General features: G+C 64.4%; 1 protein-coding gene across 1 annotated transcript; it reads right to left on the reverse strand.

Annotated features, from left to right (window-relative positions):
• Nucleotides 1-119: 119 nt before the first annotated feature.
• On the reverse strand, nucleotides 120-22,338 carry BICRA (BRD4 interacting chromatin remodeling complex associated protein). The gene is given in 15 exon segments (XM_072030105.1): nucleotides 120-2,797; nucleotides 2,800-3,779; nucleotides 3,878-3,980; nucleotides 5,002-5,096; nucleotides 6,466-6,614; nucleotides 6,870-6,931; nucleotides 7,250-7,375; nucleotides 7,741-7,868; nucleotides 8,352-8,535; nucleotides 12,479-14,488; nucleotides 15,530-15,595; nucleotides 16,014-16,056; nucleotides 16,373-16,418; nucleotides 16,512-16,614; nucleotides 21,969-22,338. Coding segments are annotated over 13 exon segments (4,329 nt in total). The 5' UTR covers nucleotides 16,414-16,418; nucleotides 16,512-16,614; nucleotides 21,969-22,338; the 3' UTR covers nucleotides 120-2,455.
• Between the last annotated feature and the right edge of the window lie 1,618 nt (nucleotides 22,339-23,956).

Raw genomic sequence — 23,956 nt, forward strand, 5'->3', positions numbered from 1 at the left:
GCCCCAAAACGCGGAGAACCTGGAACTAGGAGAGATCCACCCCAGAACGCTGAGGGCCCCAAAAGCAGCGGAACTCACCCCAAAAGCGCGGCGGGAAGAAGCAGAGCGCGAGGCGGGCGCAGTTTTTAAAAAGAAGAGCGCTTTAATTTACACAGAAGTACTAAATGTACATAATTCTTTAAAAAACTCGGTATGCACAATAAATACAGTACAAAATTATTTTATAGTACTATATTTCGGTTCCGACGGTGACCGCGGGCACTGGGACCAGCGGGCGGGACAGGGGGGGCTCGGGGGGGGGCGCCGGGGGCTTCTCCCCCCCTGCCGCTGGGCTTTGGGGCGTTTTGGGGCATTTTACCTGGTTTTGGGGAATCACGGCGCAGGGGGGCCGGGCGGGATAGCGGCGACACCAGGGTGGAAGCGGTTCCCCCCCCCCCGGCCCCCCCGAGCGGCTTTTTACTGGGAAATTGGGGAATTTGGGAGGTTTTTGGGGGAGAGCCGGCGCTGAACGGCCTTTTTGGTGAAAAAAAACGGGGATTTGGGGTTCTTCGCCGGCTCGCGGGGGGGGGAAGGAAGAAGAAAAGGAGCTGCCGGTCCCCAGCCACGCTTCCTGCTCGGATTAAAAAAAAAAAAGAAAAAAAAAGAAAAAAAAAAGAGACACTAAACAAAACCCAACCGCGTTAATACACATTTTTTATATAGATGTAGACAGAAAAAAGGAAAACGCCGAATGTTGGCGCCCGGGGAGCGGCCTCTCCCTTCAGTGCTCCCCGGGACCCGAAATCGAGAGAATTCCAAGAAAAATGCCCGGGGAGGAGCGGCCCCTGCCCAATCTGTGCGAAAAATGAAATAAAAAAGGGGGAAAAAAGCGCCAAAAAAATAAAAATAAGAGGTGAGAGCGAGGCGCGGGCACGCGGTGACCCCCATGGGTGGAAACGCGTGCCGGAAGAAAAGCCTCAACCGTTTTGGGGAGATTCCTCCCTTTTTGGCGATGCCCCAGAGCGGGGACTTCTCCTCCCCCCCCCCCGTGGGATTTGGGGGCGCACGGACGCTTTTAAGGCCTCTTTTGGGGACAAAACGAGAAGAAAAGGGAGCGGGGGGGAGCGCGGGGCCAGAGCTCTCCCAGCTCCCAAGCTGGGTGAAAACGGGCCGAATAAATAAAATCGTGGGGTTTTGGCTCAAAAAGCCCCCCCCCGCCAAAAGGCTTTGGGGACGAGCTCCAGGCACCGAGGGGCTGGGACGGAGCCATCCGGGGGGGGGGGGGGGGGGGGAGCGGTTCCCAGGCCCGGGACGTGGATTTATGGGTTTTTCTCGGAAAGGAGAGGAAAGAAGAGTTAAAAAAAAATTAAAAAAATAAAATAATAAAATAAAATCAAGGGGGGGGGAAGCTGGGGGTGGGCGGCGCTCCCGGAGCTGGCGCGGCTCCAGCGGACGTGCAGGGCCGGCCCCGTCCCGCCGCCAGGAGCCCGGGGCACGCGAGGCTGCTGCTTTTTTCCCCATTTTTTCCTTTTTTCCCCATTTTTTCTTTTTTTTTCCCCATTTTTCCTTTTTTTTTTTTCCCTTTTCCTGGTGAAATTCCCCCAGACAAGGCCCGGCCGCCCGCCCTTCTCCCGGCGGTTTCTGGTTGTCCCCTTGCCTCCTTTCACGGCGCGGGATCCAGAAACCCCCTGGCTGGGGGGGGGGGGGTCCTGCTTCCTAGGCCCCAAATTCACTCAATCTGACCCCAAAAACTCAGGCTCCTGGCGCGGGGGGGACGGCAACGGGGCGAGGAGCGCGTAAGGCATGGGGGGGGCACGCGGTGGCACCGGCGGCTGGTGCCGGCTCGACCTCAGGCACGGCGAGGGGGGGGCTCCGAGAGGGCAGAAACGGGAGCAGAAAGGGGAAAAAAAGACAAAAAGCCACAAAAAAGAGGATTTGGGGGGGGGTCGCCGAGGAGGAGACCCCGCTCCGAATTCCTGGGGGGGTCTCGGGGGCGTGCTGTGGACTTGCCTTCGGTGCGTAGTGTTTGCAGCTCCTTCCCGGGGGGCCCCGGCCGGCCGCTGAGGGTCCAAGACCCCCCCCCCGGGAATAATTTAGAGGAGGGGGGGGGGCGCCCAAATTTTGCCTTTTTTTTTTTTTTTTGGGGGGGGGGCAGCGCCTGCAGAGTCCTCTTTGGCCTCCCGTTGGTTCGACTCCGAGCCTGCTCCACGGGGCGGGAGGTGGGTGCTGAGATTGGATGGGGGGGGGGGGGGGGGGGATTTTTTTGGGGTGGGGGGAGAGAAAATAGACCGCCGGGTGGGGGGGTTGAGATTAGCCATTTGTTACAGAATCTAAATTACACAGCCAACAACACCTACGGGCCCCCCCCAGTCCGCCCCCCGCGCTCGGCGGCCGGGCCCCACCGTGCAGGGGGGGGGGCTCCGTGTGGGTGTTTTTTTTTTGGGGGGGGGGCTCCTCGTGGGGTCCTCGCTCGCTGTTATCTGTTCAACGTCCTGGCGCCAAGGCCGCCGTTGTGACTGGGGGCGAGGTAGGGGTCCGTGCGGTGGGCGGGCGAGGAGAAGGGGGGCGAGGAGGAGGAGTTGTAGGAGGAGGAGGGGGTCCGGGCGCTGGGGGGGCCCCCCCCGGGCTGGGGGTGCTGCAGGTTGAGGATGCTGTCGATGGCGCTCTGCAGGTGCTCGGTCAGCGAGTCGTCCTGGGGGCTGTCGCTGGAGAAGCTGGCGTTGTCCACCTCCAACGACTCCGACTTCCTGCGCTTGGCGGGGGGCAGCGGCACCTCCCAGCCCAGCTCCGCGCCCCCCCGGCGGTGGTGGGGGTGGTGGAGGTGGTGGTGGGGGCGGGGGGGGGCTCGGATTTGAGCATCCCCCGGTAAAATTCCTCCTCCACCTCGGCCAGCTCCTTCAGAAGGCCACTGGTGCTCGAGTCGTCGCCCTTGGGGGGGGCGGCGCCGTCCTGCAGCGCGAGGGCGCGGGGGTCTCCGCGGCTGAGGAAGAGGAGCTTGGAGCCTTCCTCCCCCCGGCTCCTCTCCGCCGCCGCCGCCGGGGGGGCCTTGTGCGAGGCGATGACGCCCCCCCGCGAGCCGTCCTCCCGCTTGGGGGTCCCACCGGGGGTCTTGTCGGCTTTGGGGGGGCCGCCTTTGTGGGGGCAGGAGTCGGCCGGCGGGGGGGGCTTGTCGGCCACGAAGGCGTCGACGTTCTCGCGGTAGGTCTTGCGGAGGGGCAGGCGGCAGGAGGGGGGGGCGGCTTTCTTCTCGGGGGGGGGCGCCGCGGCGCCGTGCTCCACCGTGCCGTTCATCTGCGAGGTGCTGGTGGCGGTGGTGGGGGCGGTGCTGGGAGGGGGGGGCTGCTCGGCGGCTTTGATCACCCTGCAGACCGGCGGGGGGGGCGGTGGTGGCGGCGGGGGTGGGGGCGGCGGGGGGGGCTGGTGCACGGGGTCCAGGGCGGTGTTGTGGACCACCTTGCTGAGCCCGGCCTCCTGCTTGATCTTCAGCTTGAGGCCGATGCGGCTGCGCGCCTCGTACGTCTTGATGGGGGGCTTGCTCCGCGAGGGCAGCGCGTCCTCGTCGCCGTCCAGCGCCGGGGGGGCGGCCGATTTGGCCCAGCTGACCGAGGGGGAGCCCCCCCCGCTGTGCTTGATCACCAGTTTGGGGGGGTTGAGCGGGGGGGCCGGCTGTGCTGACGGAGCCTTGGCGGTGTCGGAGGCGAGCGCGGTGCCCGAGGAGGAGGAGGAGGAGGAGGAGGAGGAGGAAGAGCCCAGCGCTGCCGAGGACAGGCTCTGCGGGCGCGAGGAGGACACGTACTCGTCTGCAGGGGAACAAGGCGGGGTCAGGGGGAGGGGGACACCGAGGGGGCAGGGGGGGGGGCAGAGGCAGATAAAGCAGGGCAGGAGCGCGGCCCCCCACCTGGCTTCTCCTTGGCCAGCTGCTTGTCCAGCGCCAGCATCGTCTTCTCCTCCTGGATGAACATGCGGTCGATCATCACCATCTCCGCCGAGGGGCTGACTCTCTGCGGGGGGGGCGTGGGGAGGGGGAAAAGGGAGAGGGGGAGAAGGGGAGGGGGGGAGAAGGGGAGAGGGGGGAAAAAAGGGGAGAGGGGGGAAAAGGGGAGGAGGGGGAGAAAAAAGGGAGAGGGGGGAGAAGGGGAGAGGGGGGAGAAGGGGAGAGGAAAAGGGGAGAGGGGGGAAAAGGGGAGAGGGGGGGGGGAAGGGGAGAGGGGGGAAAAAAAGGGGAGAGGGGGGGGAAAAAGGGGAGAGGGGGGAAAAAAGGGGAGAGGGGGGAGAAAAAGGGGGAGAGGGGGAAAAAAGGGGAGGGGGGGGAAAAGGGGAGGGGGGGGAAAAAAGGGGAGAGGGGGGAAAAAAGGGGAGGGGGGGGAAAAGGGGAGGGGGGGGAAAAAAAGGGGAGGGGGGGGAAAAAAAAGGGGAGAGGGGGGAAAAATGGGGAGAGGGGGTGAAAAAGGGGAGAGGGGGAGAAAAAAGGGGAGGGGGGGGAAAAGGGGAGAGGGGGGGAAAAAAGGGGAGAGGGGGGAAAAAAGGGGAGAGGGGGGGAAAAAAGGGGAGAGGGGGGAGAAAAAGGGGAGAGGGGGGAGAAAAAGGGGAGAGGGGGGAGAAAAAGGGGAGAGGGGGGAAGAAAAGGGGAGAGGAGAGGGGGGAAAAGGGGAGAGGGGGGAGAAAAAGGGGGAGGGGGGGGAAAAAGGGGAGAGGGGGGAAAAGGGGAGAGGGGGAAAAAAAGGGGAGGGGGGGGAGAAGAGGACTCGTCAGAGGATGTGGCCCTGCCGTGCCCCCATTCCCGTGGGGCAGGGGCTGAGGAGGGGGCGAGCTGCCTCAACGCCCCCCCCCGCACTGCTCCCGGCCCCCCTTGGGGGCGTTGCTGCCCCCCAACACCCCCGGGAAGGGTCGGGGGCAGCGCCAGGCCCTGCAGGACCACCTCCCCCCCCCGCGAGGAGCCGTCCCGGTGCCCCCAGCTGGGTGTGCAGCCCCCCCCTGGGCGTGCAGCCCCCCCCTGGGCGTGCAGCCCCCCCCCAGGCTTACCCGGGACTCCTCCAGCAGCAGCAGGCGGTATTTGTTCAGCATGGCCTGCGTGCGCTTCAGCAGCTGCGCGGACACCACCTCGAACTCCTCGTCCACTGGGGGGGCAGAAGGAGAGGGAGGGGGGGCTGTGAGGGGCTCTCGTTCTGAGCCGGGGGGCTCCTCGGGGAACGGGATCTTCAGAAAACGCCCCGAGGAGCCCCCGGGCGCGGGATCGCCCCGTCCCTAATGACCCCAAGGACCCTTGGGTGCTGTCCCCAATGACCCCAAGGACCCTTGGGTGCTGTCCCTAACAACCCCAAGGACCCTCGGGTGCCGTCCCCAATGACCCCGAGGACCCTTGGGTGCTGTCCCTAATGACCCCAAGGACCCTCGGGTGCTGTCCCTAATGACCCTGAGGACCCTTGGGTGCCATCCCTAACAACCCCAAGGACCCTCGGGTGCCGTCCCTAATGACCCCGAGGACCTTTGGGTGCTGTCCCTAATGACCCCAAGGACCCTTTGGTTCAGTCCCAAATGACCCCGAGGACCCTTGGGTGCCATCCCCAATGACCCCAAGGACCCTTGGGTGCTGTCCCTAATGACCCCGAGGACCCTTGGGTGCTGTCCCCAATGACCCCAAGGACCCTTTGGTTCAGTCCCTAATGACCCCAAGGACCCTTGGGTGCCGTCCCCAGTGACCCCGAGGACCCTTGGGTACAGTCCCTAATGACCCCGAGGACCTTTGGGTGCCCTCCCGAATGACCCCAAGGACCCTCGGGTGCTGTCCCCAATGACCCCAAGGACCCTTGGGTGCTGTCCCTAATGACCCCAAGGACCCTCGGGTGCTGTCCCTAATGACCCCGAGGACCCTTGGGTGCTGTCCCCAATGACCCCAAGGACCCTCGGGTGCTGTCCCCAATGACCCCAAGGACCCTTTGGTTCAGTCCCTAATGACCCCAATGACCCTTGGGTGCTGTCCCTAATGACCCCGAGGACCCTTGGGTGCCGTCCCTAATGACCCCAAGGACCCTTTGGTTCAGTCCCTAATGACCCCGAGGACCCTTGGGTGCCGTCCCTAATGACCCCAAGGACCCTTTGGTTCAGTCCCTAATGACCCCGAGGACCCTTGGGTGCCGTCCCTAATGACCCCAAGGACCCTTGGGTGCTGTCCCCAATGACCCCAATGACCCTTGGGTGCTGTCCCTAATGACCCCGAGGACCCTGGGGTGCCTGACCCATCCCCTAAATTTGGTCCCCAAAACACCAAAATCCTCCAGCAGAGCTTGGAAAAGCTCCAGGACCAAGCCCCGGCGCCCTGAGGCTGCCCTGGGAATTCACGCTTTTTGGAGCACCGCCGCCTTTTCCCTTTTTTTGGCCCTAAAACCAGCCCGCGTGCCTTTTTTTTTTGCATTTTTAAAGCAGATCCGGCCACGCCGTGCCCCCCCCGGTGATTTGGGGTGCCGGGGCGGCCCCCCCAGCGCTCACCCTTGCGGTAGTCCTGCGGGGAGGGCAGCATCCCCTGGTAGACGTGGTAGGGCAGCAGGCGCTGCAGCGCGTCCTCGAAGGAGCGGAAGGAGGATTTGTAGTCGGGGTGCAGCACCGCGCCCTGCTGCTTGTGCAGCTGCTCCAGGAAACTGGGGAAAAAAGGAAAAAAAAAGGGGAGAGGAGCCCCAAAATCACCACGCAGCCCCCACCGCGGAGAGGAGCCGCGGAGGACTCCTGCGGGGAGCCCGGTTTGGGGGTTGGAAAGGCGGAAATTCACCCCAAACCGGCCCATAATGAGGGTTTGGGTTGAAAATTCGTCATTTTGATCAATGTGAGGGTTTGATCAAAATGACGAATTTTCAACCCAATGTGAGGGTTTTTTGTCCCCCTCCCCGTGCACTCACCAAGCCTCTTTGCTGGGCTGTAGTGTGGGGGCTTTCTTCAGGCTGCCGAGCTTGCTGTCATACTGGGGGGGGGAAAAATATCAGAGGTGAGGGGGGCAGATGTAGGACTGCAGGGGGGGGGGTCCTCCAGTTGGGGGAATTCCTCCTCTTTTTGGGATTTAAGGACCCAGAACGGGGTTGGGAGGGGTGGCCCCTAGGAGGGCAGGGGGTTTGGAGCAAGAAACTGGGGGGGGTTTGGGCATGGAGACCCCCCCCGGTGGATATAAGGATCCTCTGCAGGGTCCCCACAAGAATTCCAAGAAAATTCGTGGAACCCACGGCTCCCGTCCCAGCTCGGTGGGCGCCGGACCCCCCCGGGGAGCCCCCCCCCGAGCCCTCACCAGGGTTGGGGTCTGCACGGGGACGGAGGGCACGAGCTGCGGGAGCCCCTTCCCCACCACCTGGATCTGCAGGGGGCCTTTGGCCAGGTTCAGGCCCGACACCGAGCTGATCACTCCGGGCTTCGCCTGCAAAAAAGAGAAAAAAAGCAAAAAAAAAAACTTAATTTGGGGTCCCAAACCCCCCAAATCACAGCTCTTCGACCTCTGCTGTGCGGTGAGAAGCGGAGGAGCTTCCCCCCCCCTCCCCTCCCTGCTCAGGTGGAAATTCCGCGGTTTAAAAACCCATTTCTGCCCAAAAAGAGGTTTTGTTCTGCTTTGTGCTCCCCGAAATTTGCGGCAAAAGCCAGAAAACCCCCCAAAATCAGCGCTGAGTCAAGCAGGGGAACGAAGCCTGAGGGTTTTGTTGCTGGGGCAGTGTCCTGCTTGGCTCCAAAACGGGGCAAATTCCCAGCAAAACGGGTAAATGGTGAAAAATCTGATATTTGTCTCACCTGGGTGGGCTGCTGGATGGCGAGGGGGGGTCCCGGCTTGCCCTGGGTCGCAGCCCCCTTCCCGGCGGGGATGGGCGTGGGGGCGCTGGGGAAGGGTTTGCTCTCGGCGGGCGCCGGGGCGGCGATACCTGGGGGGGGGCACACGGGGGGGGGTCACCCGCACGCCCCCCACCCCCTCAAGGGTCCCGCCAGCACTGGGCTGAGCTTCACCCGCGGTGCTGGAAAACCCCAAAACCCCCAAAGCCTCCCCAACCCCCCCCCAAAAAAAAACCCAAAGCCCCCCCGAACCCTCAAAAGCCCCCCCAAAACCCCCCAACCCCCCCCCAAACCCCAAAAAGCCCCCCCAGAACCCCCAAAAGCCCCCCAAGAATCCCCAAAAGCCCCCCCAGAACCCCAAAAGCCCCCCCAGAACCCCCCCCAGAACCCCCCAAAACCCCCCCAGAACTCCAAAAAGCCCCTGGGGATGGCCCCAACCCAAATCATGCTGGGCTGGGGGGGGTAACACGGTTTTGGGGGGGGGGTCACGAGGTCTCAGGAGGGGGTCAAAGAGGTCTTGGAGGAGGGAAATGAGGTCTGGGGGGGGTAACAAGGTCTGGGGGGGGGTCACCAACCTGTGGTGGGCGTCGGGCCGGCGGGGGGCGCGTGGCTGTGGGGGGGGGCGGGCGTGGTGGTCACGGCCCCCCCCTGGCTGCTGACCAGCACGGAGGAGGGCTGGCTGCTGAAGGGGCCGAGCGCGGGGCCGGGCTGGCTGGAGGGGGGGGGCTGCTTGGCCTGCAGGATCAGCCCCTGCGGCACCTGGGGGGGGCGAGAGGAGGGGTCAGGAGGTGCCCCCCACCCCCAAGGCATTTTTTTTGGGGTGGGGGGGGGGTTAAGGGGGTCTGCTCGTGCCGCGCTGCTCCTGCTCCACGCCACGGGGCTCAGGGATGAGCCCCCAAACCCCCCAAAAAACCATCCTCGTTGCCCTTTCTGTCCCTTTTTGTCCCCATTTTTGCCCCCCCCCCATTAATTAGGCAGGGGGGCCGCTAACAAGGGCCCCACGGCCCCAGTTTGCCCCCCCCACCCGGCGCAGCCGCCTCCCCCCCTCCCCATCCCGAGGGGTCGCACGCAGCCGAGGGCGCCCCGAGCACCCTGACGGGGGGGTCTTAGGGTCCTACAGCGAGGGGGGGGGAGCCCCCCCCAGCCTCGTTAGCTCTTAATTACCTGCGGGAACCTGTCCAGTAATTGCTTCTGCTGAGGAGTGGGGCTGGGGGCGGCCGCCAGGGTGGGGAAGGGGCCGGGCACCAGCTGAAAGCTCCTCTGAGGCTCACCCAGGTGGAGCCCCGGGGTGGGGGTCGGGGGCTTGCCCCCCCCCTGGGGGGGGAACTGCAGCTGGAAATGGGGGGAATGGGAGTGGGGGGCGTCCGGGGGGGGCGCAGCCGGGGGCTGCCCCTCGCAAGGGGGTTGGAAAGGGGCCGGCGATTGGGATGGGGGGCGCAGGGGGGGCAGCGGGGGCGTGGGGGCGAGGGGGTTTTGGATGACGTAGAGCCCCCCCGGGAGGGGGGCCTGGGGGGTGCAGGAGCGGGCGAGGGGCTCGGAGGGGGGCCGGGGCTGGGAGGGGGGGCGCGAGTGGGGGCGCGAGGGGGGGCGGGAGAGGGGTTGGGGCTGCGAGGGGGGGCGGGCGGCGTGCGGGGAGGGCATTTGGGGGGGGGGCAGCTGGGGGGTGTCCCCCAGGGCGGGGGGAGCGAGGGAGGGGGACGGGGAGGCTCCAGGGAGCTTCTGCTGCCCCGCGGGAAGCTGCAACAGAGAAGGAAAAGCGAGAGGTTAGTGGCAGCCCCGCAAGCCCCCGGCCCCCCCCCGGGGGTCTCCCCGCAGCCCCCACCCCCGGGGGTCGCCCCCTGCCCTGCGCTGAGCCAAGGGGAGAGGGGTTGGGGGGGTTTGGGGGGGAATGGGGGGGTCCCCACAGCCCCAAATTGCTGCCCCAGGGGCTCTCAGGGCTGGAGGGGGGGGGAGATCTGGGGGGGGTGACAGCCCCAGTAATTAATGGGGGGTTAATGGGATGGGCTGGTAATGAACAGGGATGGTAATGGGACGGCCTCATTAATTAATAGGGGTGTTAACGGGGTGTCCCGTTAATTAACAGGGATGGTAACGGGATGGCCTGGTAACTAACGGGGGTGTTAACGGGACAGCCTCATTAATTAATAGGGATGTTAATGGGATGTCCCACTAATTAACAGGGATGTTAACGGGATGGCCCCACTAATTAACAGGGATGTTAATGGGATGTCCCACTAATTAACAGGGATGTTAACGGGACATCCTGTAAACTAACAGGGATGTTAACGGGATGTCCCATTAATTAATAGGGATATTAACAGGATGGCCCCATTAATTAACAGGGATGTTAACGGGACATCCTGTAAACTAACGGGGATGTTAACGGGATGTCCCATTAATTAACAGGGATGTTAATGGGACGTCCCATTAATTAACGGGGATGGCCCTGGACCACCCAGCCCAGCCCTGCGGCCCCCAGGGGCTGTAGGGGGGGGGGAGGAGGAGGAGGAGGAGGAGGAAGCAGCCGGGGGGGGGTTAGTGGGGGCGCGGAGGCAAAAGCAAGCGGGGGGGGGGAGCGGGGCTGGGGGGGGGGACATGGGGACGGACGGACGGACGGGGGGACGGACGAGGGGACGCCCCCGGCTGAGAGCCACCCCCGGGCCCTTCCTCCGTGCCGGGGGGCTGGGGGGGGGCATTTGGGGAAAGGGGGGGGCATTTGGGGGGGGAACCGAGACGGAGCAAAACCGGAGGCACCCGCGGGTGCGGCGGTGCCGGGGAGCGATTTGGGGTGCCCTCGGGCTGTGCGGGGATAAGGTCTGAATGTGGAGCTGGGAGGGTCACCAAAATACCGAGATTTGTCACCAAAACGCCACCTTTGTCACCGAAATGCCACGATCCGTCACCAAAACCCCACGATTTGTCACCACAAACTGCTCTTTGTCACCAAAACGCCACGATTCGTCACCAAAACGCCAAGATTTGCCACCAAAACGCCACCATCGTCACCAAAACACCCAGATTTGTCACCAAAATGCCACCATTTGTTACCAAAATGCCACCGTCGTCACCAAAACACCAAGATTCGTCACCAAAACGCCAGGATTCATCACCAAAACACCATCATTGTGACCAAAATGCCACCATTTGTCACCAAAATGCCACCATCGTCACCAAAACACCAAGATTCATCACCAAAATATCATCATCGTCACCAAAATGCCATGATTTGTCACCAAAACACCCCAACTTGTCACCCAAGCACCACCGTCACCACCAGCCCGCGGTTCCTCGCCACCAACCTGCGCTTTGTCACTAATTAGCTGCCGTTCGTCACCACCAGCCTGAGATTTTTCACCAAAAAAACGAGATTTGTCCCCAATCCACGACTTGTCACCAACAAACCGTGCGTTATCACCGATAAAATGCAACTTTGTCACCAATAAACCGTTACTTTTCACCAAAAAGCCACGATTTGTCACCCATAAACTGCGATTTCTCACCATCAAGCCATGATTTGTCACCAACAAATCACCATTTTTCACCAATAAACGTATTTTTCACCATTAAACCATTATTTTTACCAACAAGCTGCCATTTGGCACCAACTAACCATGACTTTTCACCAATAAACCACCACTTGACACCAACAAACTACAATCTGTCACCAAAAAGGGTGATTTTTCACCAATAAATTCTTATTTTTTACCAACAAGCCATGATTTGGCACCAATAAACCATTATTTTTCACCAACAATCTGCCATTTGGCACCAACTAACCATGACTTGTCACCAACAAACCATAACTTTTCACCAATAAACCACCATTTGTCACCAACAAACCACGATCTCTTACCAAAAACGGTGACTTTCCCCCAATAAATCATTATTTCCCACCAAAATAAACCCTTATTTTCCCCCAAATAACCTCCCCTTGTCACCCACCAACCACAATCACCCCGACCAGTGGGCGCCGCAGCCTTGGCGATGCCGGGACGCCGCGCGGTGCCGCCGGGGACCGAACCCAATCCCCAATCCCCGATAACCCACGGGGCTCAGCCCCGGCACCCATAGGGACACCGAACCTGTCCCTGGCACCCATGGGGACACCAAACCCATCCCTGGCACCCATGGGGACACCAAACCCATCCCTGGCACCCACGGGGCCACCAAACCCGTCCCCGGCACCCATGGAGGCACCGAACCCATCCCTGGCACCCATGGGGACACCGGACCCATCCCCGGCACCCATGGGGACACCGAACCCATCCCCAGTGCCCATGGGGACACCAAACCCATCCCTGGCACCCATGGGGACACCAAACCCGTCCCCGGCACCCACAGGGACACCAAACCCATCCCCGGCACCCATGGGGACACCGAACCCATCCCTGGCACCCATGGGGACACCAAACCCATCCCCGGCACCCATGGGGACACCGGACCCGTCCCCGGCACCCACGGGGACACCAAACCCATCCCTGGCACCCATGGGGACACCAAACCCGTCCCCGGCACCCACGGGGACACCAAACCCATCCCCAGTGCCCACGGGGACACCAAACCCGTCCCCAGCACCCACGGGGACACCAAACCCGTCCCTGGCACCCATGGGGACACCAAACCCATCCCCAGTGCCCATGGGGACACCGAACCCATCCCCGGCACCCACGCGGCGTTCCCCCCGCGGTGCAGATCTACTCGCCTGCTGCAGGAACATCTGCATGGAGTCCTGGCTGATGACGGCGCCGGCGGCCGCCTGGCCCAGGATGATTTTTTCGGGGCTGGAAGAGGCCAAACCGGGGCTGGGCTGAGCCGTGGCGGGCGGCGGGGCGGGCGGCGGGGGCTGCACGCTGAGCTGCAGCGGCGGCGGCGCGGCGGGCGGCTGCGGGGCCGCCTGGACGGTGAGGATGGACGACTGCTCGGCGCCGGGGAGGAGGCCGGCGGCGGAGGCGGGCTGCGGCTGCACCAAACCGGGGCTCTGGCTGCTGGCGGCGGCGGCGGCGGAGGGGGGGGGCTGGATGCTGACGGCAGGGCCCAGGTTGTCGGCGGCGTTGAGCATGGCCACCTGGCTGGGCAGCGTCACCCCCTGGATCACCGTGGGGCCCGGCTGGCCGATGGCACCGCCGGGCAGCGAGGCGGCCACCGCCGGCTGGCTCTGCGTGCTCAGGCTGCTGGCCAGGGACACGGGCATCTGGAAGAGCGCCGGCTGCCCCACCTGGCCCGGCTGCAGCTGGATGGGGGCCGAGAGGATGTGCGCGGTGCCGTGGGCGTTCTGCGAGGTCAGCACCTGGCCCAGGTTGAGCTGCCCGGCGAGGTTCTGGTTGGTGAGGATCTGCGCCGGCAGCGCCTGGTTGGCGATCAGCTGCCCGCCCGGCCCCGGGCTGGTGATGATGTGCGCCTGGCCGCTGGCGTGCGAGGCCGTGAGGATCTGGCCGCCCATGTTGGCCGGCAGCGCCGAGAGCTGCTGCGGGAGCTGCACGGCCGAGGCGCCGGCCAGCTGCCCGGGGAGCAGGAACTGGTTCTGGCCCTGCAGCACCGCCTGCGGCACGTGCTGCGCCGGGATGACGATGCTGCTGCCCTGGTTGAGGAGGTGCACGCTCATGGGCTTGCTGAGCGCCGGCTGCTGCGGCGGGGGCTGCTTGAAGACGTTGGCCGGCAGCCCCTGCGGGAAGCCCGAGAGCACCACGTTCTGGCCGGCCTTGCCCGCCATGAAGGTGAGGTTCTGCTGCGCCTTCTGCTGCTGCAGGGCCGCCTCGCCGGGGATGGCGAGCGTGGCGTTGTTGGGGGCGAAGGGCTTGGGGGTGATCTGGTAGAGCTTCTGCTGCAGGACGCCGGCGGGCTTGGGCTGGATGGGGGTGGGCGTGCGGTGGATGATGACGTTCTGCGCCTGCACCAGGGGGCTGCTGAGGTTGGAGGTGACGGTGAGGGGCTGCGAGGCGGGGGCGCCGGCCACGCCGCCGAACATGGAGCCGCCGTTGAGCGTGGTGGTGGCCACGGCCGGCAGGTTCTTCTGGATCACCAGCCCGGCGCCCTGCGGCGACACGCCGGTGGAGGCCAGCGTCACCTGCTGCTGCTCGGCGGCCGGCTGCGCGATGTAGCTGCCCACGGGCATGGCGGCCACGGGCGAGGGCTGCACGGGCTTGGCGATGAGCTGCTGCGCCGGCTGGTTGATGGCCATCACCTGCTGCCCCACCACCTGGATGGGCGCGATGCCCAGCGCGCCGCCGGGGCTGCCGTTGGGCAGGCCCTGCAGGTTGGAGATGGGCTGGATGGTGACGTTGCCCAGCCCCACCTGCTGCAGGAAGGGCTGCACGCTGATGGCCTTGTTCACCACCTCGGCCCCCACCGGCTGCTGCACCAGCGCCTGGTGCGTGAGCACGGCGGGCTGCTGCAGCCCCAGCAGGTCGGCGCCGCCGGAGAAGATCTGGGGGGCGCCGTCCGAGGCGGCCTGCACCACGGGCTGCAGCGTGGGCAGCTGGAAGGAGCCCAGGTCCAGCTCGGCCTCGGCCTCCAGCGTCTGCTCCGTGATGTTGGCCTCCTGCAGGCTCTGCTGCAGGATGTCGCAGGGCTGCTCGGCGTTGGGCAGCGCCGCGGCGGCGCCGCCGGCCGGGGAGCCCAGGATGTCATCCTCCAGGAAATCGAGGTCCACGCTGGTGGCGGGCTGGCTCTGCTCGGCGCTCAGGTGGTTGCCGGAGGGCTCCTGGACGTGCAGCTGGGACACGGGGGGAGCGGGGGGAGAGAGGAGAAGGCGGTGAATTGGGGGGGTGGGAGGAGGGGGGGAGGTTCCCTGCCCTGCCCCGCAGCCCCCGTGTGGGGCGGTGGCAAAGCTCTGCACAAAGCAGCGCCCCGGGGAGCCCCAAAAGCTGCCCGTGGCACCCCGAGGAGTGAGCCTGGACCCGGTGTAAGGAGCCAGCGGGGTCCGGGCGCGCTCCTCGCCCTCCCGAATTCCTCAGGGGTAAAACCGAGGCTGCTGCCGGGGCCGGAGGGGGAAATTCCGCTCCCTAAAGGAGGGTGGGAGCTCAGCCAGAGCCCCGCGCCTCCCCTCGTGCCCGGCGCCTCGCGCTGCCCCACGCCCCGGAGGGAGAAGCGCCTTCGGAAGAGCAGAATCCAAAATCCAGCAGAAAATTTAAATCTATCAACTAATTAAAGGCACGCAGAGCCAACCCTCAGCTCTCCGCTACGCTCAGCAGCAGCTTTGAGCAAATCTTTAGGAAAAAAAATAAAGCGCAACGTGAACAGGAACGGGAAAAAAAAAAAGGTTCTGTTAAATTTATGTGCAGGTAGAGGGGGAAAAAAAAAGAGCTTCGGGCCAAAAAAAACGGGTTCTTGGGGCAAAAAGAAAAGGGTTTTAGAATTTCTGCCTCGCGTTTCCCCTCTGCTCCGCCCGTGGGATGTGAGGAAGAGGAGCGCTCCCTGCTCCACCTGGGGGGAGCGAAGCGGACGGCGAGGAGACGTTTCTGCTCCAAAACGCCCGAATTTTCCCCAAATTCCCCCTGGGGGGCTGGGAGCGCCGCTGCTCCTTCCCTGCTCTCCTTCCTCCCGCGCTCTCCAGCCCCTCGCGAGCATCGGGCTTGGCTCCCCCCGACCTGGGGGGTGGGGGGGGACCCCTTGGGGCTGCTTCTCTCCAGATCCGGGGAGCACTGCCTGAAAACGAGCCTCAAAACCAAAAAAAAAAAACCAAAAAAGGGGAAAAAAATCCAAAGGAAGGTTTCTAAGCTACCGTTCCCCACGTAGAAATCACCCAAATACCTACCCCAGCACCTTCAAAAAAGGCACTGGCTGCATCTCCTGTGTTGTCCAGGAGATCATCACTGTCAATCTGCAATTAAAAAGATCGCGTTTACTTTCTTTACATGGAGTATGAAAAAAAATCATGAAAAAAAACAACAAAAAAAAAAAAGCCCAGTTCAGCGCTGACTGGGAACGGCGCGCGGGCAGCGGCGGGGCGAGCCTCCCTCCCAGCCTTCCCGGGAGAACACCCGTTTTCGCCTGAAATGGCCCCAAAATGCCGGGTCGAGCAGCGCCCGACCCCTTCTGCCGAGGTCCCCGAAGCGCAGCCACCAGGGCTTGGGCAGAGCCCGACAGAAGCGAGGAAAAAGGGGAAAAAAGGGAAAAAAATAATGAAAAAAGTCCTGGGAGTGGAAGGGGTCTCAGCCCGGGGTTGTCTTTGACCGGCGCAAACGTTTTTGAGGCAAAATTTTTTCGTTTTTTTTCCCGCGAGTGAGGCCCCCGCTCACCTTCTCGGATCCATGGAGGAAGTCGTTCAGGGCCTGGGGGTCGCTGCAAAACAGGAGGGGAAGAATTTAGGGGGCGAAAACCTTCAGGGGAGGGACCCCAAACCCCGACGGGGCCGTGGGGAGGGGTTCCAGCAGCGCTCGGGGTAACGAGGGGCTGGGCAAAGCGCCCTGTGCAGCCCCCAGGTGGGTTATTTTTGGGGAAAGGCCACAATAAACCACCAAACTCCCAATTTCCAGCAGTTTGGGCCCCCTCCCAAGCGCACCCAGGGGTTATTTTTTTTTGGGGGGTCTCTCAGAATCGAAGCGAGGCGGGCGGGGGAAGGCAGCGAAGGCGGTGGGGGCCCCAAAAACCCACTCACCAAATGACATCAAGCAAGCACCGGCCGTCCTCATCATCCATGTCACCTGCAGAGAGGGAGAGGCGCGTTTCGGGGGGGGCGGTGGCACGGGGGGGGTACCGGCACGGGGGGGGGCTGCCCCTCGCGGTGTGGCACCTACCTAGGGGCGCGCGGCGCCGCTCATCCTGCCCGGGCCCACCACGAAATCCCCGCGCACGACCGGATCCGCTCAGGTGCTGCAGGTCCTCTGGGCTTCAGCCTCCCTGAACACAAACGCCAGCGTTATTTTGGGTGGGTTTTGGTGGTTTTTGGTGCAGGGGGCAAGGCGCCGGCTCCCCCGCGCCGTCCCCGCCGCCTCCTGGTGTGAGGGGGCCAAAAAAAGCCCTTTTTACAACCAAAAGGGGTGAGCGGAGAGAGGGAGGTCGGCGGGTCCGTCCTACTCGACGCCAAGCGAGCGCGGGATGGCGAGCACGCGCCCCTCTGGAGGTTTGGTGCACGTTTTGGGGGCGTTTGTACGGTTTTGGGATGTTTCTTTGCTTGTTTTGGGGCATTTGTATGGTTTTTGGATGCTTCTTTGCATGTTTTGGGGGCATTTGTACGGTTTTGGGATGTTTCTTTGCATGTTTCTGGGGAGTTTGTACGTTTTTGGGGTGTTTGTATGGTTTTTGGATGTTTCTTTGCATGTTTTTGGGGCATTTGTACATTTTTTGGATGTTTCTTTGCATGTTTTTGGGGCGTTTGTATGGTTTTTGGATGTTTCTTTGCATTTTTTTGCAGTGTTTGTATGTTTTTGGGGCATTTGTATGGTTTTTGGATGTTTCTTTGCATTTTTTTGCAGTGTTTGTATGTTTTTGGGGCATTTCTTAGCACATTTTTGGGGTATTTGGGTTCAGAAGGGGGATCCGAGGGTCTCCTCCTGACAACCTCAGCCCCAGCCGCCCTCTTTGCCAAACCCATTCTGAGGAGCGGGGCTGGGAAATGCTCGTTTTGGGTTTGTTTTTCTTTTTTCCCGTCGTGTTTTTGGTGTTATTTTGGTGTCCCCCCCCCGCCCGGATCTGCTCGGCAGCTGTGGGCTGGGCAGGGCCCAAAACGAGGCTGCTAACGAGCTCCGAGCTAACGAGGAGGCGCGAGCCAGCTCAGGAAGGGACGGGGAACCAGCGGGGAACTCGCTCGGGGGGGTCCCCGCAGCGCCACGACCCTGCCCCAGATTTGGGGGCTCCCCACGACCACCCCCCAGGGCTGGGGGAAGGCAGCGGGAGAGGAATTCCCCAAATTTGTGCCTTGGGAATCAAATTTGGCCCTAGGAGGGCTCGTTTCTGAGCAGCTGGATCGCCAAAAACCCTACAAAAACCAGCGGGGGCTTCACCGGGGTGCTGGGGGGGGGCAAGAAAACGGTGCCAGGAGCCACGGGGTCTTCAAGGAGCCGACCGTGTCCCCCCCCCCCCCGTGACCTCTCAAAAACCATCATCAGGCCGAGCCCAGAGCATCCAAATCAGGGATTCTCCACCCAAAACCCCCCCGGCAACGCCAAGCCGAGCGGTTACGGGAGCGCAGAGCTGGATGGGGCCCCGGCACCGACCCCGGGTTGCCCAAATCCCCCGACTTCTTCCTTAAAACCCGCCCTGCTCCTCCCGACGTCCCCCAGCCCCCCGGGGGGGGCTCGCACACCCCCTGCCCGCTGCCGGAACGCGGAACCCGGCGCCGGGGAGGACTTTACACCGGGGGACGCCTCCGGACTTTACCCCCTGCACCGCCCGGCGAGGAGGGGAGGAAAATGAACCCCGAGCGGGGCAGCTCGGGCCTGGGGCCGGTCCCACAGCCCCCCAAAAATCCCCCAAAATTCACTCGTGGCCCCCCCGCAGGTGTCACCACTTTGGGACCACCAAACTTTAGGATTTAGGGTGGGGGAAGCTGCAGGCAGCGCTCGTCCTGGACCACAAAGTGCCACCCGCTCCTCCTGCCACGCTTTTGGGTGCCATTTGTCTATTTTTGAGGTTTTCTCCAGCAAAATCAACTCCAGAGCCACGGGACGGGGTCAGGGCCCTGCTGTGGGACCCCGAGGAAGCCCCCAGCCCCCGGCAGGAGCCCCCCCCTCACTGATAAATATTTGGGCCGTGACCAGCCGCCGCGCGGGGTGCTGCTCTTCTTCTTCTCCTTCTTCTTTCTTTTTTTTTTTTCTTCTTCTTTTCTTTTTTTTTTTTTTCTTCTTCTTCTTTGCTCGCAGAAATTTAAAAAAGGAAACGGGGCAGATTCTGCACATACCAACGGCGAGCGGCTATTTTTAACGGCCGGCTCCCCAGCGCCGTGCCCGGGGAGCTCCAGGAACCGGGCGCGAGCGGCGCTGCCCCCAGCAGCCCCCCGCGACCCCGACCCCCCCGAGGGTCAATCCCAAAATTTCGGAGGCCGGCGGCCACGAGCAGAGCGCGGTGCCCACGGGGGCCCTGCTCCGGTTTAGGCTCCCAGCTCCGGTTTAGGCGCCCTGCTCTGATTCAGGTTCCTCACGCTGATTCGGGTCCCCAAATCCGCTCCGATTTCGGTTCCTGGCTCCACTCCGATTCAGGCTCCCAGTTCCACTCCGATTTAGGCTCCCAGTTCCACTCCGATTCAAGTTCCCAGCACCAATTTTGGTTCCCAGCTCTGCTTCGGTTCAGGCTCCCCACTTCACTCCGATTCAGGCTCCTGGCTCCACTCCAATTTAGGTTCCCAGCTCCGATTTAGGTCCTCCGCTCCGCTCCGGTCCAGGTCCCCAGCTCTGCACCAGTTTCGGCTCCCAGCACCGATTCCGGCTCCCCACTCCAATCCAGTTCAGGCTCCCCGCTCCAGTTCAGGTCCCCAGCTCCACTCCGATTTCGGTTTCCAGCTCCACTCCAATCCAGGCTCCCAGCACCGATTCCGGCTCCCCGCTCCAATCCAGTTCAGGTCCCCAGCTCTGCACCAGTTTAGGCTCCCAGCACCAGTTCAGGCTCCCCGTTCCAATCCAGTTCAGGCTCCCTGCTCCACTTTGATTCAGCCTCCCCGCTCCACTCCGATTCAGGTCCCCAGCTCTGCCCCAGTTTAGGCTCCCAGCACCAGTTCAGGCTCCCAGCACCGATTCCGGTCCCCAGCTCCACTCCGAATTCCTCCTCCCCGCTCCACTCCAGTCTCCCAGTTCCTCCCAGTCCCCGAGGCTCCGCCAAAACCCCTCTCCATCCTTCCACCCCTCCCGACCAGCATCTCTCTGCGCCCCAGGACCCCCGACCCCACGCTTCCAGGAGAAATTGGGGGTGCCCGCGGCCCTCACACCCACCCCCCCCGCCCCGGTTCACCGGTGCCTGGTCCGAGGCAGGAGCCCGGCGCCCGCTCCTCGCTTCCCTCCCCTCCCTCCTTCCCCCCCTCCCCGCGTTTTGCTCCAAATCATTTCCAGACTTCGCTCGGGAGCGCGAGGCCGGGCGGCACCGGGGGCCCTCGGCGGTGCCCGGGAAAAAGCCGAGCACCGGCACCGGGCCTGACCCCGACACCGAATTTTCGGCCAAATTTTGCCCCCCAAAATCAGCCGCAGAGCTCCCGCCGCGGGTGGACGCGACCCCTTCCCCCTCTCCAAGCCCACCGCGGCCGCCTGGGCTGCTGGCGGTGCTGCAAACGAGGCGATTTCGGCCCGATTTCGGCCCAATTTCACCCCGATTTCGGCAGGTTTCCCCGCGGAGGGACGCGGCGTTGGGCACGTGCGGGGACCCCGCGGTGCGATAACCCCTCAAAGCCTGGAATTGGGCAGCCAAATCCCTGCCCAAAACCCCAAATTTGGCAGCCTGCTCTTTCCAAAAACCCAAAATTTGGTGGCCTGAGCCCATCAGCACCGCGGCCACAGCACCAACGGGTCCCCAGCACCAAGCTGGGGCTCCTCCAAGGCGCCAGGGAGAAAATTTTGGCCATGGGGGCCGAGGAAGAGGAGGGCTGCACCCATGGGGGGGCTTGGGGAGGAAGGAGGGGGTCCCACCGGGTGTCCCCGTGGCGCTGTCACCCTCCAGCATCGCCCGGCACCGAGCGGCCCCCGGTAGCAGCAGGATGGGGCCACCCGCACCCCGAGGCGCCCCAAAGCACCCCAAGGTGCCCCAATGCACCCCGAGGCGCCCCAAAGCACCCCGAGGTGCCCCAAAGCACCCTGAGACGCCCCGAGGCACCCTCAGGGCACCCCTAAGGCACCCCAAAGCACCTCAAGGCACCCCCAGGGCACCCCAAGGCGCCCCAAGGCGCCCCAAGGCACCACAAGGTGCCCCCAAAACACCCTGAGGTGCCCCCAAGGCACCCCAAAGCACCCCGAGGTGCCATAAAGCACCCCAAGGCACCCTGAATCACCCCCAAGGCACCCCCCAAGGCACCTCAAGGCACCCCCAGGGCACCCCAAAACACCCCAAGGCGCCCCAAGGCACCCCAAGCCCAGTGGGGACCCCCTGAGCCCACCGGGCCCCTCGTGGGGTCACCAGGGCACGGGTCTGGGGGTGCTGCTGGCGCCAAGGTGGGTGCTCAATGTGGGGGGTGCACAACACGGGGGGTGCACAGCAACCGGGGGGGGTCAACGTGGGGGCACAGAATGCCAGGGGGGGTGCAGGATGTGGGGGTACGACACCAAGGGGGGCAAAATGTGGGGGGTGCAGGATACCAAGGGGGGGCACAACACCTGGGGGGGTGCAATGCCAGGGGGTGTAACCCCTGGGGGGGGCACACCGTGAGGGGTGCACAGCACCTGGGGGGGCACAATGGCAGGGGGTGTATGACATCGGGGGGGTGCATCACTTGGGGGGGGCACAACATCATCGGGGGGGCAATGCCAGGGGGTGTAACACCGGGGGGGGGCACATCAGGGGTGCAGAATACCGGGGGGGGGGCACATCAACATAGGGGACATCACCGGGGGGGGGCACAATATCATGGGGGTGCAATGGCAGGGGGTGTAACGTCGGGGGGGGGGCAATGCCAGGGGTGTACAACATCGGGGGGGGCACATCAGGGGGGCAGCTCACCATAAGGGACATCATGGGGGGGGGGGGGCACAACGGCAGGGGGTGTAACACCGGGGGGGGGGCACATCAACAGTGAGGAGGGGGCTCATCAACAGTGCGGGGGGGGCAATACGAGGGGTGCACAACATCCGGGGGGCGTTATCAGCGGGGGGGGCACATCCCCGGGGGGGCCATCCCCGGGGGTCGCGGCCCCCCCCCCCCGCCCGTGCCGAGCGAACAAAAGGCGGGGGGCGTCGGGGCGCGGAGGCCGGGGGCGAATGAAGACGAGCAGAGAGCGGGGGGGGGCGCGCAGGAGGAGGGGGGGGGGCGCAAACTCCACTTTATTCGGCCGCGGCTCCCCCCGGGGCTCGTTGGGGGGGGGGGGGGGGGTCCGGGAGAGCGGGGAGGGGGCGGGGAAAAGGGGCGGGGGGGGAGGGGGGGAGAGAACCGGGAGGGGAGGAGGGGAGGGGGGGGGTGGGGGGGGGAGAAAAGCGGCGGGGCCCGGGGGGGCCCGGAGCGGGAACGGGGCCGGGGGGGGGGTGAAGGAACGGGGGGGGGGGGGGGCCGGGAGGGGAGGGGGGGTGGGGTGGGGGAGGGGGGGCGGGGGAGGGGGCCGGGATCGCTACATTGTAACAACTCACCGTGAGCTCTGAGCGGCGGCCGGCGCGGGGTCTCCCACACATCCCCGCACGGGCTCCGGAGCCAGGACCCCGGCAGGCACCGAGACGTAGCGGGCCAGCGCGCTGCCTGATCGCCGGGCGCGGCGCGGGGAAGGGCCGGGCCCTACGGGCGGCATCGCGGCTGCGGGGCGGGGGGGGGCCGCGAGCAGAGCCCCCGCCGGCCCCCGCCCCAGGCTGCTGCCGGCATGGGGCCCCCCCCTCCCGATTCAGCCCCCCCTTTCCCTATTTCCCCCCCCCCTTTCCCTGTTTTACCCCTCCCCAATTTTACCCCCCCACCCCCGGTTTTACCCCCCCCCTTTCCCTGTTTCCCCCCCTCTCCCCGGTTCCTCCCCCCCTTCCCGGTTTTCCCCCCCCCCTCTATTTACCCCCCCCTCTCTGTTTTACCCCCTCCCCTCTCCCGGTTTTGCCCCCCCCCCCCCCGTTTAACACCCTGCCGGGGCCCGCTGAGCCCCGCTCCCCTTCTCGGGGGGGTCCCCGGGGCTCCTCCGCCGCCCCCCCCCCCTCCCCGGTGTCCCGGCTCCCCCCCTAATTAACAATTAATTAGTGGCTGGGGACCGCGGCGCTGCGCCGCACGCCTGTTGTGACACCACAGCGCGGGGGGGCCCGCGCCCCCCCCGCATCGCTCGCTCCCGGTTCCCCCCCCCCACACCGGGCACCGCCGCCAGCACCACCGGGCAGCGGCAGCGCGGCGCAGGCACAGCGCGGGGCAGCCCCGGCCCGCCGCGGGGTCCTCGCTGCCAGGCCCCGCCCCCGCGCCGGCTCCCGCGGGCCATTGGCGCGCCGCGGGGCGGGGCGGTGCGGGGCAGGGGGCGGGGCGCGCCGCCGTGTTTACAGCCCGCCATTGGCTGGGCGCGGCGGGGGGCGGGGACAGCGCCGAGAGGGGCGGGGCCGGGCGGGGAGCCGAGGGGGCGGGGCCGAGGGGACCCCGCGGGGACGGGGAGCGCGGGACGGGGCCCACGGGACCCCAGACCCACGGGGACCCTGCCCCGACCCCACCGGGACCCGGGACCCCCGGGACCCCGGCCCTGAGCCCCAGGGGACCCCAGACCCACAGGGACTGAGCCCCACGGGGACCCAGGACCCCAGCCCCAAGCCCCAGGGGACCCCAGCCCCAAAGGGAGCAGCACCCACGGGGACCCCAGACCCACGGGGACCCAGGACCCTCAGGACCCCGGCCCTGGGTCCCACGGGACCCCAGACCCAAAGGGAGCAGGGCCCACAGGGACCTGGGACCCCCAAGACCCTGGCCCCAAGTCCCAGGAGACCCCAGACCCACAGAGACCCCACCCTGAGCCCCAGGGGACCCCAACCCCTTACTTTTGGCTGATTTTCGCCCCCTTTTGGTTCATTTTTCACCCCATTTCTTCAGAATCCCCCTGGGGGGGTGCCTCGGGCATCGCTCGGGGGCTCGGCTCTCCCAGAGGGCGTCCTCCTGGAATTTGGGGTGTAAAATAAAGAAATTGGGGGTGCGAGGGGGGGGAAGGAGCTGTGCCCACCTCGGAGGTGTCGGTGCTTTGCTCTCAGGGCTCCGTGGGGGGGGTGTGAAGATGTCCTGCAAGGCACCAGCCCCGTTTTAAGTGGAATAATCGACATTTTAATCAAATTTGATAGAAATTTGAGCAGAATCAGTCATGACAGCTTCACCCCAGTCACCTCCCTGCCCCCCCACCCCTTGCCTTAAACCTTCCCCTCACGGGGGGCTTCCTCAGACCTTTACCTCAAAGGGGGGGCCCTTTTTTAAAGTTTTATTTCATGGGGGGGACCTTTCCTTAAGATTTTACCTCACGGGGGGGGGCCTTAACCCTTTATTTCAAGGGCAGGGGGCCTTTTTTATGGCTTTACCCCATGGGGGGGCCTTAACCCTTTACCTCAAAGGGGAATCCCGTACATTTTTACCTCAAAAGGGGGAATCCTGTAAATTTTTACCTCAAAGGGGGGCCTTTCTGTAA

This window comes from Anas platyrhynchos, chromosome 33 (genome assembly GCF_047663525.1).
Source record: "Anas platyrhynchos isolate ZD024472 breed Pekin duck chromosome 33, IASCAAS_PekinDuck_T2T, whole genome shotgun sequence".
Taxonomy (NCBI): Eukaryota; Metazoa; Chordata; class Aves; order Anseriformes; family Anatidae; genus Anas; species Anas platyrhynchos.